The 15,087-nt window shown below is 35.0% G+C and overlaps 1 protein-coding gene across 1 annotated transcript; it reads left to right on the top strand.

The window, feature by feature from the left end:
* Positions 1-3,894: 3,894 nt before the first annotated feature.
* Positions 3,895-13,651, top strand: LOC149794102 (protein NATD1-like). The gene is made up of 3 exons (XM_089968073.1): positions 3,895-4,236; positions 8,273-8,400; positions 13,254-13,651. Exons 1-3 carry the CDS (start codon positions 4,017-4,019, stop codon positions 13,371-13,373), a joined length of 468 nt encoding a protein of 155 aa, XP_089824199.1. The 5' UTR covers positions 3,895-4,016; the 3' UTR covers positions 13,374-13,651.
* The last annotated feature ends 1,436 nt before the right edge of the window (positions 13,652-15,087 follow it).

Genomic DNA, 15,087 nt, shown 5'->3' with positions numbered 1-15,087 from the left:
AGACTAATTTATAGTCATGGCAGACCAGCGTATATAAAAGGGTGTGTGTCTTGTCCTTTCACTATTCATTTCACTCTCAAGCCGAGCACAACGATGGAAGAGACTAACCAAATCGAACGTTTCGTCAGAGCTTTGCGAGGGGTCATTAGAAAATTCTCTTCAGACCAGCCCACGGACTACTCTCCTTCCTTTCGAGATAAAAGTCAAGATACTTGCTATATCTGTCAGAAGAAAGGGCATTGGTCTTCAGAGTGTCCAGACCGTCAAAAAAGAACAAAAATAGGGGCTAAAAAAGACAAAAGTCAAGATACCTGTTATTATTGTAAAGAAAAAGGACATTGGTCTCCAGATTGCCCAAAAAAGAAACAAGAGGAGTCAGAAGAAAAGAAGGATTCTTCAGAAGAAGAGAGGGATTATTCGGAAGAAGAGAGGGATTCTTCAGAGGAAGAAAGCAGACAGGTGAAGAAAAAGAAACAGGAGAAGAAAAGAAGAAGGGAAGAAAGTGAGAAGGAAGAAGAAGAAAAGCCTGTGACGGTGAAGAAATTCAAAAAACAGAGAGACTAAACAAGGAGAAAGAAGAAGTCAATGAACTTTTTATTAAAGTGTTGTGTTGTGAATTGTGAATTGGATTGTAACAATGGATAAAAGAATAAATTAATGATATAAGGTAAGTGTCTTTGAGTTTTGATTTTAAAATAAGAACGTACACTCACGCACTCATACAAAGAAACGTACTATAGGGGTAAATTGGGTTGTTTATTTGTTGTTTTTTTTTTGTTTTTTTTTTGAGTTATTGGCAAATTGAAAGGCTATCTCTTTTCGAGAGACGTGGGTGGCCCTGAAAAGGGCCTTTTTATTTTGGTGTAGGGGTGAGTTTAAGCAGTCAACTTTAACTGCCTTAAGCCTTTGCCACGGCCAAGGCCTACTTCTGGACTGCGTAATGTTGATGATGATGATTGGGTTGAAATCACTAAGGGTGGTACGGTAGGCTTAGTCACAGGGTTGACGTGTTTAGCTCGGGAAGGTCGTATTCTCTTCGGTCGTAATAAAGAAGTCTGATACATTTGTTTCAGACTTCTTAACTCCGCTAAAATGTCCAACAGTACCGTAACCGTTTGATTCTCACCCTCTTGTTTCTTTGCTGCTACTTCTTCTTGCTGTTGTTGCTGTTGTTTTTTTCTTACCTCTTCTTCTTGCTGCTGTTGCTGTAGGAGAAAAGCTTGTTCCGCTTCCTTTTGTCGTTGTATAAATTTCTCCAATTCTTCTTTCTGTCTCTGTCTAAAATTCTCCACTTGCGGTAATGAAGAAGGTAACGCAGGTTCCGGAACAAATTCTTGCGAGGAGAGAAAATCCACAAAATCCCAATTCACCTCTTCTGAAAGTAAGTCCGGGTTCCCTTGGGCAGTCTCCCCTGTTGGTGCACCCCAATGGATCGTTTTCTGAATTTCCGTCATGTTGAATCACTGTCGCATAGATTGACTGCACACAAGCGCTAGCGAATCTATATAGACCACGTGACGTCACAGACTGCTCTCTTCGGATTGGATGCGAGCTGACTGAAGTTTGTAACGCGTGTTCGGATTGGTGAATGAACTCAATCCGTTTCAATCCTACCTCTACCTATAAATAAGCGCAGTTCACTGCATTGATTCACCTGTTCTCGTCGCTTCAAGATGTGGACCGATGTGCAATCTTCTACGCTTGTGTCTTCCATGATGTTCAGGACGGACATGCTCATGTATGTCCGATCCAAGTGGACCGTTGTCCACAGGACAAACACCAGCCTGTGGATACGTAGGATCTACGTTGAAAGACAAGGATGCCTGAAAAGAGTGCTGATTTACGGGCCAACAGTGAGACGCAGCCTAAGGACAAGAAGAAGACCAATGCGGTGCCATTTATGTTAATGAATACATTAACATAAACCCAAAGGCCCTTTTAAAAAAAAAAAAAAAAATCCCATGTTCAATTCCCCTTGTCCCTAAACAAGCCCAAACTCTATTTCCATGTTAAATTCCCCTTGTACGTAAAGTGACCCACGATTTATTCCCATGTTAAATTCCCCTTGTACGTAGAGTGACCCACGATTTTTCGCCATGTTAAATTTCCATTGTACGTAGAGTGACCCAGGGGGGTCTGTAATGCTAATTCCCATTGTACGTAGGGTGACCCCCCTAACTACTCACACACACACACACACATTGAAAATAACATGACTTTAAAGTGTTGGTATTAAGCAATGTGATATACCAATACCAATGTTATGTCAGATTGTGATCAACCCATGGTTCATTAATGCACATATACAGTATAAATACTTTGTAACCCCGGTGCGTTTAAACAGTAAGTTATTACTTCTATACTCTCCAGATCAGTGATAAATTTACAGTGATTGATCAGTAGCGATGTAAGAAAATGACGAGAAAAATATTAATAATCCCCGTTTTCTAAATTAATTAAACATGGTACACAAAAGTTTCATCGTAATCAACACTGCTTCCCATATCTTTCTCTCTCTCTCTCTCTCTCTCTCTCTCATAAGGACAAAATACGTGGAAGTCTGTAGAGTGAGAGTGAAAAATAATTTGTGCCTGATGAATCCCTTGCAGCTGAACTTACATCAAGTAACCTAAAAGAACCTGGGTAATCGTAACAGTATGTGTACACTTTCCATGGAATTTAAATACAGTCTTTACAATACCAATGATACAACGATGTAATGGCCTGTCGAGTTCGTACGGTATTGTTTTTGGTTAAGAGGTACACAGATTCTGTAATATATTTAATGCGTTGTTTGTCCCCCTCCCCCATCTTATAAAACCTATAATAAGGTTCTAAAAACAGATTATTTAATATTAACACGTCCGGAGGCCGCTCCCACCCACACCATGTCTCTCAGTGTTGGTCGGTAAGGCAGCAAACTCTTCGACTAGCATAAAAATAGGGATGGACAATAACTTTAAAAAATGCCTTGATGGTAAATCTCATCAACCCCATTCCCCACCCACCCACCCACCCTCTCTCTCTCTCTCTCTCTCTCTCTCTCTCTCTTGGTATGTCAGCATATCAATTTTACCGCAGTCACAGTTTTTTTCTCACCAGTCGTAGAAAGATACGAGCGAAAATCAGTGATAAAAGGTATGAATTTTTCATTAAAGGAAACTCGGAAAGTTTCTTGTCCTGTTAGTGAAAAATGTATATACATCTCGTATTATCAATTATATATATATATATATATATATATATATATATATATATATATATATATATATATATATATATATATATATATACAACCATGATATTTGAAGTGTACAGACGTATGGTAAAGAGATAGTTGCAGACTGGAAGGAATATGGAACAAGACAAATAAAAACAAAACAAACTGTAACAAACTGACGATAAAGGAACGGAGGATAGAAAGAAGGTCACCGACTTTGAAAAACTCTTTACTAAAGATAGCACTGGACTCTTTTGGTGCGGAACTGAAATCACGTTTCAAGCACACAAAATGCCACGGCTCGTATGGTTTTCTCTTCATAGAAGCTTACATATAGGATATGTTAATATTGATAAAAACACGACTGATCGTGAGCATTAAAAATTTTTAAGTTACTGAATTTTGAATATCATAGGTTTATAATGGGGGCTGAATTAAACTGTGAGTTCTTCCTTAAAGGCCTCCATGCTTCCCACCCCCAATTAAAAAAAAAAAGGTCACTCAGACAGAATTATCCGCCAACATTCATATCAGAAAATCAAGTTGTCGGTCTAACTCCACACCAGCAGAATTATTTGTTGTATGCGGTAAAACTATATACGTAGCCCTTCCAACAAGGGAGATTATTTTCTCCATTCGTTTGAAGCGCTACCTTACATATTAGCACTATTTTTTCAGCACGTATAGTTACAATACGAACATGAAGGGTAAACAATCAGCATGGGTGATAATATTACCATTTAACCAGTTTATGAATTAAATACCAGAGGTGTGCGAGTCAATTTCGTGTTTGCATATGTCTATGTATATTTTCCGGATGATAAACAGCTCTTTGACGAAGCTGATTACTCGTAAACTTGACGGACATATCATGAACGTCGCGACAAAAGGAGAACATTTGAACTTGACTCCTTCAATGAAAGGCAGTTCAGAGCAGACGAAAATTGCATCGAGCATGCCGTATTTAGTTGGGCACGACAAAAAAATCAAGGAATTTTACATCAAACTCTCTGAAGGTAAATCTGAGAATCCTAGTGACAAGAACAAATTTGAGAGCTAAGATACATCAGAATAGTTCGTTACATGTGTATTGACGGACCATTTTATTTTCACAGGGGTGGGGAAAGAACGCTTTCGAAGATTAATCAAGTATAGGCCTAGTGACTTGAATTTTGTCAGAATCTTGGCGTGTATACCTCATGTTAGGAATTTTTGAAGATTTACAGCTTAATATTTATTTTCTCAACTTATATATATATATATATATATATATATATATATATATATATGCACACACACACAATGCTGTCGGGCTTTTCTGCACACCTAAGGTTTCTGTCACCAATATTGAAGCAAAACGCAAACCGAATTCGACCGATTGACAAAAATAAGATACTTGGGGTGGGTCACCAGAATATTCTGTTCAAAATAATATTAATTTTGGAGACACTGGAAACCCCCCCCCCCCCCCCGTTTTTGTGACTCACAATATGTTAGCCTATTCTGCGCATAGCTTTGAAAATTTGAAAAGATGTACTGTTTATTAATTGGGCTATGGAAATAAAATACATTACTTTGGACTGTTTCTGTCAGCATTTTGGTTGAGTAATTAGGTCAGGTTTATAGCTGGTTTTACAAAATTCAATGTAACAATGCCAATAAATGGCAGGAGATATTAAGCAAACTAAATTGATCGTGTACAATTATTTAGTAAAGTTCAACATGTTATATTTTACAAAATAAGCTATTATGTTGATGCAAACGCAAAAGAAAGAAATCCCATCAAACCAGTATGTCTTATTCGTTGGAAGGTATTTCTTTAAAAAATAGTATTCAAATAAAATATTTAGAAGAAAAATGGAAGGATTTTGACAGAAATGAAGTCAAACTACAAATGGTGATGTTAACTTGACAGCAGATCATATGAAAATGAGATCAGATCCCAGTTTAACTAAAATTATCCAATTTCTTCTCAAGTTAACATTTTATACTATCTTGCATCTTGGGGGTAAATTGTATCTAGTCATACAATTTAAGACAGTTCTCTGATATGAATGATAGGCTTAGGGGTTCACTGTTTTACTGTGTTAGGACCCATTGCCATGAAAATATATTCTGAACACGTTGCCAGTGGTATTAAAGCAATAAGACAACAAGTCCGCATGTATATCAAGGTCGACCTCATATATTATAGGACTAATCTTGCATGTGATACTTAAGACAATATCAATATTTTTGCCAGCAGTAGAGATATTAGAAATGATGCAAATTCACTATTTAGTTTGTGAATTTAGCACATTAACAAAATTGTCAGAATATCCCTAGCACAATTTAGCAGTAGTCCACTAACCTAAGGTTAGTAAAAAAAATTGTCAGACCAGTTTTCATATTATTAATAGACTCATGGCTGGTAAATATATGTATGGGGCTGAGATTGTTTTGTGCAATGTTATGGCTCTATTGTCTTAAACTAAGTAACAGTGGTGTTCCCAATTTATTCCAATCTTAAATGTGCTGATTTACCAATAGCATGGAATATTGCAGTGTGCTAACAGTCTTGATGTATCACGGTGATATAATCCAGAATGTCTTTAAATGTATTCACAATATTTCCAAAAGAGTGGTTTTGTCCTAAATTATCAATGAGCACTTTGTAATTCCAATGAATAATTTAAATATATAAATTCCTCTCAAATTATAACTGAATTCAACTAAAAGACTGATGTTAAAATAGAAATAATAATTCTGATCTAAACAACTTTATATACCTCCCACTTGACCTATGTCACATTAACCATTTTCTAAAAATACTATGTCATCTTAATGGAACTTTCTGTCAAACTCATAAGCATGATCAGGTCTGTTTACATATATTTTAACAAACTGTTAATAAATATCATTATGACAATAGATTTTTACAATGGGAAAACCAAAGTCCTGAAATCAGATCCAGGTAAACATGTTTACCTACAAGTAATAGATAATAATTGTCTTAAAATATGACCTACAGTCATAAACAAGAATTAGCTATGTAATATGTTGTTTACTAAATGATCCTTATAATATATAATCATGGACAAAATAATTGATCAAAATATAAATATACATATAACAGCAAAAACTAGTAATTTTCTCTTATCTACTGGACATTTTGGCTTCAAAGAAATTTGATGCTAAATTCTTGGCCTATAGTAAGTCTACAATGTTTACATGTGTAAATGGCTTTGTTTAGTTTACTGCATGTAAATGTTGAAAAAATTGGTTATTGTTGTTATAGGGTTTAATGCCATTTTTCAGCACAAGATAGGCTATACATGGCGGCCAGTATAAACGGTGGAGGAAGAACCCAGGAGAACCCCGGAAAGAACCACCAACCCACGAGAAGCTATTGGCAAGCTTTCTCACATGCCCACATTGGCCAAACCAGAGACTCAAACCCACATAGACAGAGGTGAGATGGCGGTGATTTGTAACAGTGAGCACTTCAGACCACTCGGCCACTCAGGGCCCCTAAAAAATTGGTAATCATGTAAGTCAATATGCACTTGGTAGACAGTGACACAAGAAATACTTGTATATAGACATTGCATTGTGAGATTCAGGAGTTCATATCCTTCAGACATTAACAATATTACATCAAGACATTCTGAAGCATTGGAATACATATCTGTTGTTGAGTCAGATGATTGATGGAAAAAGCAAAAAGGTAAGTGTGGTATGTGCCAACACAAGTTTTCATACAGTGCAGTACTGGTACTGTGGCACATCTCAAGTTTAAAAATGTGTCATGTGCCAATCTCAATCCACATCCCATGCATCTGAATAGACACCAACAGCAGCTTACTGATTCCCTGCTACGTCTTGTGATAAATAGATCTAATTCATGGTAAAGTTGCAACATGTGTCCAAAATTTAAGACTGTTAAATTGATATGGTTCAAAGCTTTCTATCATGAATTAAATCTGACATAAGAAGTACTGAGTGGCACTACCATTGTGTTTCTCTTTACCCTAATTTTTGCATTAGGGACCCACACATTTTTTACATTTTCCTCCCAAGTTCTGACACCAAGATTCGTTTGTTTTTTTAACTCAATCTAACCCCCAGTTTTGATACCAAGGAGATTTTTGACTCAATATTGCACCTCTAGAGGAAACACTACCATTTTATAATACCTTCTCACTGTGAATGAGAGAAAGATACTTTGATTCAATGTATTTAAAGCCAATACTTATTAATCAAGGGTGCACATTGCAGCCAGCTTCTTTGCACGTTGGATCCATTATTCATGAGTATTTTTAATTTAATTTCCTGTTTAAATTTTCTTTTGTATTGATTTTGGTTACATAGGACAAAACAGTCATAATAGCACAATTAAAAAAATATAACAAATGATAATAAAGACAGCTCTTTCTGGCTTTTGTTATAACTTCAGATATCACAAAATTATTTTTGGGTGGCAGTGCAATCTGTTGGTGAACAGGTTAATTATTGTCTGACAGTTGATTTTTAAGTAAATTGGACATGTTTCACCAGTGAGTTGAGGGTTAATGATTTTTGTGAAACTCTTTTTGTCTTTCCTTCATTTGGGGCCCCGAGTGGTCTAAAGCGCTCTCTGGTATGGATCACTGCTATCTCACCTCTGTCTGCATGGATTCGAGTCTCGGATTCAGCCAATGTGGGTATGTGAGAAAGCTTGCCAGTAGCTTCTCATGGGTCGGTGGTTCTTTCCGGGGTTTTTCCGGGTTCTTCCTCCACCATTAATACTGGCTGCCATGTATAGCCTATTGTGTGCTGAAATATTGCATTAAAACCCTACAACAACAACTTTCCTTCATTTGCGATATCCAGACATTGTTATCACTTTAAAACATCAGTGTCATTGGAATTACCATTAACAGTATTCTGATTTTGTAACATTATTAAGGTCCTGTAATAAACACAAGCCATAGTGTTGTTCATTTTTGGGGGGAAACCCTCGGTGTGTTTTCTACCATTATTATTATGCATAATGGGATTTCAGTACACTACATCTATACTAGTCCATTTCAGATGGCAAAGTAAGCGAGGAAAAAGCAGTTCTGCAGTACAGTTTTGAACGCAAGGGAATTGTAGACTTGGAGCACACTGAAGTACCTCCACTATTTCGGGGACGTGGCATAGCCAAGATTCTAGCCAGGGTAAGTAGTAAAAGTGAAATAAAGCAGGCCTTTGCTATAATAAACCACATATTCAGATATTTCTATTTCTGGATATAAAAAACAAATGAACATTTTGGAATCAAGACATGCATATGAACAAACAATTTGGTTACAATATAAATTCCAAATTGCTTATTCCTGGACATGTGACTGGTGGATTCACACTGATTTCTAAATATTAGGCTGAAAAATACATTGCGTGAAAATTGTGCGTCGTATTTTTTAATATTTTATGCCTTCATTAAATCTACCTCATATGTAGAAAATGTCTCCTTTTTTAGAAAGGATTTCCACCCTACTACCAATATTTCTAGAATAAACCATGCTATTGTATGTGCTGCTGAAGCCAATTCAAAACTCCGTCTTGGGATACTGCATTTCTTAACTATATTATAGTAAAATATTAAAAAATTAAACCTCTGTATTTGTGGAATCCCTCCCAAAAATATGAGTGAGCAAGCAAACATTGCATGCAGTTAATTTGCTTTGAACATTAATGAAACATGTAACCTCATGGATAGACAGATCCATTGTCCAGGAGTCTAATACAAATTAATGCCAGGCAACCACTTCTTCCAATTTGAATGGCCAGTTGGGCAACCTAAGAATGTGTTTTGTTGTTCTTGTTGTTGTTGTAGGGTTTAACGCCATTTTTCAGCACACGATAGGCTATACATGGAGGCCAGTATTAATGGTGGAGGAAGAACCCGGGAAAACCCTGGAAAGAAGCACCGACCCATGAGAACCTACTGGCAAGCTTTCTCACATACCTACATTGGCTGAATCCTAGACTCGAACCCACAGACAGAGGTGCTATGGCGGTGGTCCGTAACGGAGAGCGCTTTAGACCACTCGGGGCCCCCTAGAATGTGTTTAAAAAATGATAGTTTAATATTTTTAATCAAAATTTATATATTTTTAAGTGATATTTCACTGCAGTGAAAAAATAGTTATTTTTTCACTACAGGAACTACTTTTTTGGGTCAGAACATACTTACCTCCCTTTGATTTTCTGTTTTAATTGAAAAAACAATTATACATTGATGAATTACTTGTGGTTGTTTTCTTATTAATAATCCCTGTCTGTTATCCTTAAAACTTGTAGTTTGTTATTCTGGAAATATCAGTTATATATTTTTAAGTGATAAGCATCTGATTATTAAACTGGCCTTCAGAGTACTAGAGCTGCAAGTACCTATTAAATTAATTTGTTTTATGCTAAGCAGTGAATTACTTGATTTTCTAATTAAAATAATATTGATATTTCACTGCAGTGAAAAAATAGTTATTTTTTCACTACAGGAACTACTTTTTTGGGTCAGAACATACTTACCTCCCTTTGATTTTCTGTTTTAATTGAAAAAACAATTATACATTGATGAATTACTTGTGGTTGTTTTCTTATTAATAATCCCTGTCTGTTATCCTTAAAACTTGTAGTTTGTTATTCTGGAAATATCAGTTAATTTTTATCAATCTGATGTGGAACTAATTTTGTGCGCAGATACACATAGCACAGCATAACATGTACGGTAAACAGCTGACATTACCGTAAGAAATCTGCTAATTCACTGTCACAAACATTAGGTAGCCAATGTATGTGAGCATAAAATAAAAATAATATTTGCTTGAAACGAGTGAGTAACGGATACATTTCATCTCGTTGGTGAAAAACTAGTATTTTCACTCGTGGCTTCGTCACTTGTGAAAATACTGAGTTTTTCATCCACTCGATGAAATATAACCATTATTCACTCGTTTCAAGCATATATCCTGTATATTTCAGTGCATCAACATAATGGAAGTGGTTTCTTTTATCTTTGGCTCAAGACACTAAATGACTATGATCTAGTATTATGTTTTCTCAATGGTCTCTTGAAGAAATGAGCATATTTCTAATGCATGTCACAGTTGTTTGTGTTAGTTGACTTTAGCTAGAAACATCTGGCATATTTAAAGAATTGAATCATTTAACACATTAACCCTTAACAACGACTTTACGGGGCAGGAGGTAGTAGCCTACTGCTGAGCTCTGTAGCATCATGGTCATGCATGATACACTAAAGTAGGTGGTATTATAGAAAGATAGACAGATGTAGCTCTACAATGATACCAAATAATCTAGATTGTCTAGTTGCACTACAAAATACAGATATAAAAACCTCATTTTTTGGACCCAACTTTTTTTTTACGCAAAATTTGCCCGTGGTCGGAATCCCATTTTGTGTCTGGATTTTAGACTTTTTGGTCTCAGATCTAAGGCAAACGGGTATGAATGGCAAACAGACAGATGAGCCTTTGCAAAAGGTAGGATAAGATGGGCATTTGGAATAAAGAGTGGTCTCCATACAAAAATAATGGCTCCGTGTAGCAAAAAAAAAAAAAAAAAAAAAAGCAGTCCAACTTTTACCCTTCTGCTCATGCGCAAGTCAAATAGCCAACGAAAAATGATGTTTCTAACACAACTAGGCAGTATGTTATTGAAAGATGACTGGGGATTTGGTGTTTTCGAGTCTATTCATCAATAGCTTTCAGAATGTGTTTCCTACTCGATTTTCAGGCAAAAATGGCAAAAAGCTCATGGGGTAATGTGTTAAACAGTCCATTTTGATGACGTCACAAAATTTGAATAGTCCTTGCATATTTAATCACTTGTGCATCGACATTGCACATAAATTACAAATTTAGCAATTCCCAGACGAATTGTAAAAAAAAATTAATTCTTGTTAACACAATAACCCCTAGTTACGACTTTACAGGGCAGGAGGTAGTAGCCTACTGCCGAGCTCTGTAGCGTCAGGGTCATGTATGATACACTAAAGTGGGTGGTATTATAGAAAGGTAGACAGATGTAGCTCTACAATGATACCAAATAATCTGGAATATCTAGTTGCACTACAAAATACAGATAGAAAAACCTCATTTTCTGGACCCAAGTTTTTTTTACGCAAAATTCGCCCATGGTTGGAATCCCATTTTGTGTCCAGATTTTAGACTTTTTGGTCTCAGATCTAAGGCAAACCAGTATAAATGGCAAACAGACAGATGAGCCTTTGCAAAAAGTAGGATAAGATGGGCATTTGGAATAAAGAGTGGTCTCCATACAAAAATAATGGCTCCGTTTAGCAAAAAAAAAAAAAAAAAAAGCAGTCCAACTTTTACCCTTCTGCTCATGCGCGAGTCAAATAGCCAATGAAAAATGATGTTTCTAACACAACTAGGCAGTATGTTATTGAAAGATGACTGGGGATTTGGTGTTTTCGAGTCTATTCAAAAATAGCTTTCAAAATGTGTTTCCTACTCGATTTTCAGGCAAAAATGGCAAAAAGCTCCAGGGGTTAATGTATTAAAATGGTTGTTGCACTTAGGTTAAACAAATATATTTTTTAAAAAGTGTGCAGACTTGTATGACACTTTCCATTTGTGGGACAGTTCACTGATGGTAAGATACATGTTTTGTTGTGTAGTTAGGACTAACTTGTGTTCTCATTACATTGAAAAGCTCTTTATTGTGTAGACCCACAAACAAATAAAACATTTTTCATTAACAGGAATGATGGTCATTTTTTAACTAAATATTTTACAAAATCTTTGATGAATTTTTTTGGGGAAAATGACATATATGCATATAATGTAGATGGTGCCTTCATGATTAATTTCAGTATTCCATTATCATCTTTAGTCTACAATAAAGTTGAAATGTACTTTTTGAAGTATGGTATCACTTGAAAATGGACATGCATGTATATGCATATTGGAGCCAACATGTAGTGGGTTGGTTGAGGGCTTGCGTGTGTAATGCTGTTTCTCATTTTATCATCTGCGTAAGCAACATACACTGAATACTTCTAAAGATGCATTGTATGCCTTGATGAGATAAAATTACAGTGTGCATGACAGTATAGTATATTTGTATGAATATTTACATTAAAACAAAAAGTTATTTAAAAGTAATCAGTGATATATCACATGTAATAGCTACATTATTGGATATGCTTTATTACAAAATCATTGTTCAAAGTAATGTAATGAAACCACACCCATAAAACAATAAATAGAAGTTCTGTCTCTGAAAACTGCTTGGATTATCTTGAATCATGTGCTCTTTAATGGTAAGCTCTGAAATTTTCCACTAGTCTCAAAATAATTACTGAAAAAAGACAATCTTTTTTAAAACAGCAAATTTAACTATGTGGTTATTAAATAGTAACAGGTTGTACAAACCACATTAATATGTAAAGTTGTTGGGGTTAAAAGTTTAATCTTCTTGACATTCTGTGTGATTATTACTAGCAGCAGCATTAATGTCTTAAAAGAATAAAATCATAAATAATATAAATAAATGAATCAAGAACATTCAGTGGCTCCTGGTTCCAACATTTTTGTTGCAGTCATTGTGTAGGAATGTAGTTGCCATTGTTTTGGTAATGTTGCTGGTGTGTTGAGATTTACCAGTGTGTTTATAGTTGTTAGTTATGTGCCATCTAAACTTATAAGTCAAATCCATCAATAAACAACATAGACCCTAATATGTTGTTGCATAATGCACCATCAGATAAGGGTTAATGTTGTTTGGTGTACTGATTGCTCCTGATAAACTGCATAGACCTAGATCTGCTGTTGCATTATATGACAGCAGATCTGAGTCTTGGCATTTTGCATTTAGACTAGACTTTTAAGCAAGTACATACAGTGAGACATTCCTAACCATCTTTCCATTCATGTTGGTAAGTGAACTTGACTGAATTGTGTCAACAATGGTTACCAGAGAATTTAGAGCTTAAAATTTCACTGATTGATTTTAATTTTATTTTTTCTGTATTTCTTTGTAGGAGGCACTGGATTACTTTGTAAAGGAGAATATCAACATGAAGCTGAGCTGTACCTATTTACAAAAATATGTTAGGGAAAACCCACTTCCACAGTACTTAGAAAAAATAGTTACAAATTAACAGTCCTCTTTTACCAGGGTACATTGACTCATGATTGCTTTTGCACAATAAGGTTGATATGATGTGTATGAAATGTTAATCCAGTATTTATTTTGTACATTTCATGTGTGGTTTTCCTTATAGCAGAGGAATGTAAGCTACAAATACATACATATAATATCAAATGATCTCAGGTCTCTAGGGTCAGTTTTTGGACATGTGATTGCAGGATTCACATTAATTGGTAAAAAATGGAGCTGAAGAAAGCAACTGAATGCATTAAAATCGTGCATAACATCTTCAGGCTCTACTGTTATTTCTGTATCAACCAACCAACCAATTTTTTAAAAATATTTCCCTCCCTTGTTTATTTTTTGAATAAAGAGAATATTTTACCCCTAAACTTGTAATTTCTAAAAAAGACTCTGGATCTCTTATAATTGTTTTAAAAATATATCCATTAAAGTGATCATGCATTTTGGCAAGCAGATCTCTGAGTAAAGTGCCATGTTAACTCACTTTCTGTTTTGCTCCAATCCTCAATCGACAACAGGATATTTCAAAGTATAAACTGCAAATTAATTCTTTTTAGTGATGGAAACAACTGAATAACAATTCAGCCCATGGAATATAAAGTGTTTCAAGACACATTCTCGGTATACAACATGCTTTACAGAAAGACTTAACAGTGGAATTTTAATATGCATGGATGCCAACATTTTTATATTTTAATTAACATTTCATCTATTCTGCTTAAAAGTTATAAAATATCAAGGCTGAACAAAATTTTCCAAGTATAGCCTGTCTTTATATGTTCTTTATCAGAAGAGTACATAAAGTAGTTGTGTACAACCATACAAGGGGCAAATTTAATTGAATTATCATGAAGGTACAGTATGTACTCACTTATAAGTCCAACTGCAAGCAGCACAGACCCAAATCTGCTGTAGTATAATGCACTGGCAGAATTGATTCTTTGCTTCTTTATTAGGAATAATCAGAATAAATAACAAAGGCCATGATTTGCCAGAACATTATGCAATGGTGGAACCGGGTCCCTAACATTTGCAGGTAGATATGACTTTAAAGGGAATAAATATGGTATTAATATTACAGCAGTTAACCACATATACTGTGTCTCTAAAAGATCTAAGGTTGCCAAGAAATGTTTGTCCTCTGAAGAAGTCAAAAAGAGAACACATATATGCATACAGAACACACATTTGGATCAGGATACTATCTTTGAAAATAAAAATAATAATAATTAATTATCTAAACTGTTGTAATTAATGGATGTAATTTTATAAGTCAGCTGGCTAGTCATACATTTCTGAAAAGTTGAAACTTTGAAACTATAACTTTGGTATTTATGTAATATATATTTATGTGTACAGATTAAACTATGTGTACAGATTAAACAATTTTTAATAAGACTGTCTCAGTGTTTTATTATCACACTTGGTCAAAAGTTTTTGACTACTGAATCTACTATTAGAATCTGTTCAAACAGAAATGGGCAAATATTGATAAATTTTAAACAGGCTTAAAGGTCACCGGCCATACTCTAACATTTTTCTTTTTCATCAGATTTGCATTACATGATTAAAAGTAGTTATACTTGTACAAAAGAATATAAAAAATTATAAAGTGTAAAGAAGAAATAATAATATAATTGCTCAAAATAGAAGTATACAACTCTGTTACTTCCCCTTAGTTACTATATCCCACCTATAGA

Source organism: Sinohyriopsis cumingii, chromosome 8 (genome assembly GCF_028554795.1).
Source record: "Sinohyriopsis cumingii isolate HCF-2022 chromosome 8, ASM2855479v2, whole genome shotgun sequence".
Taxonomy (NCBI): domain Eukaryota; kingdom Metazoa; phylum Mollusca; class Bivalvia; order Unionida; family Unionidae; genus Sinohyriopsis; species Sinohyriopsis cumingii.
Note: the sequence above shows the minus strand (reverse complement) of the source record. Positions and strands in the feature narration are given on the sequence as shown.

Coding starts and splice junctions, on each gene's coding strand:
- LOC149794102 (XM_089968073.1), top strand. CDS start 4,017: ATGTCTATGTATATTTTCCGGATGATAAACAGCTCTTTGACGAAGCTG. Junction 4,237..8,272: donor TTACATCAAACTCTCTGAAG/GTAAATCTGAGA, acceptor AGTCCATTTCAG/ATGGCAAAGTAAGCGAGGAA. Junction 8,401..13,253: donor TAGCCAAGATTCTAGCCAGG/GTAAGTAGTAAA, acceptor ATTTCTTTGTAG/GAGGCACTGGATTACTTTGT.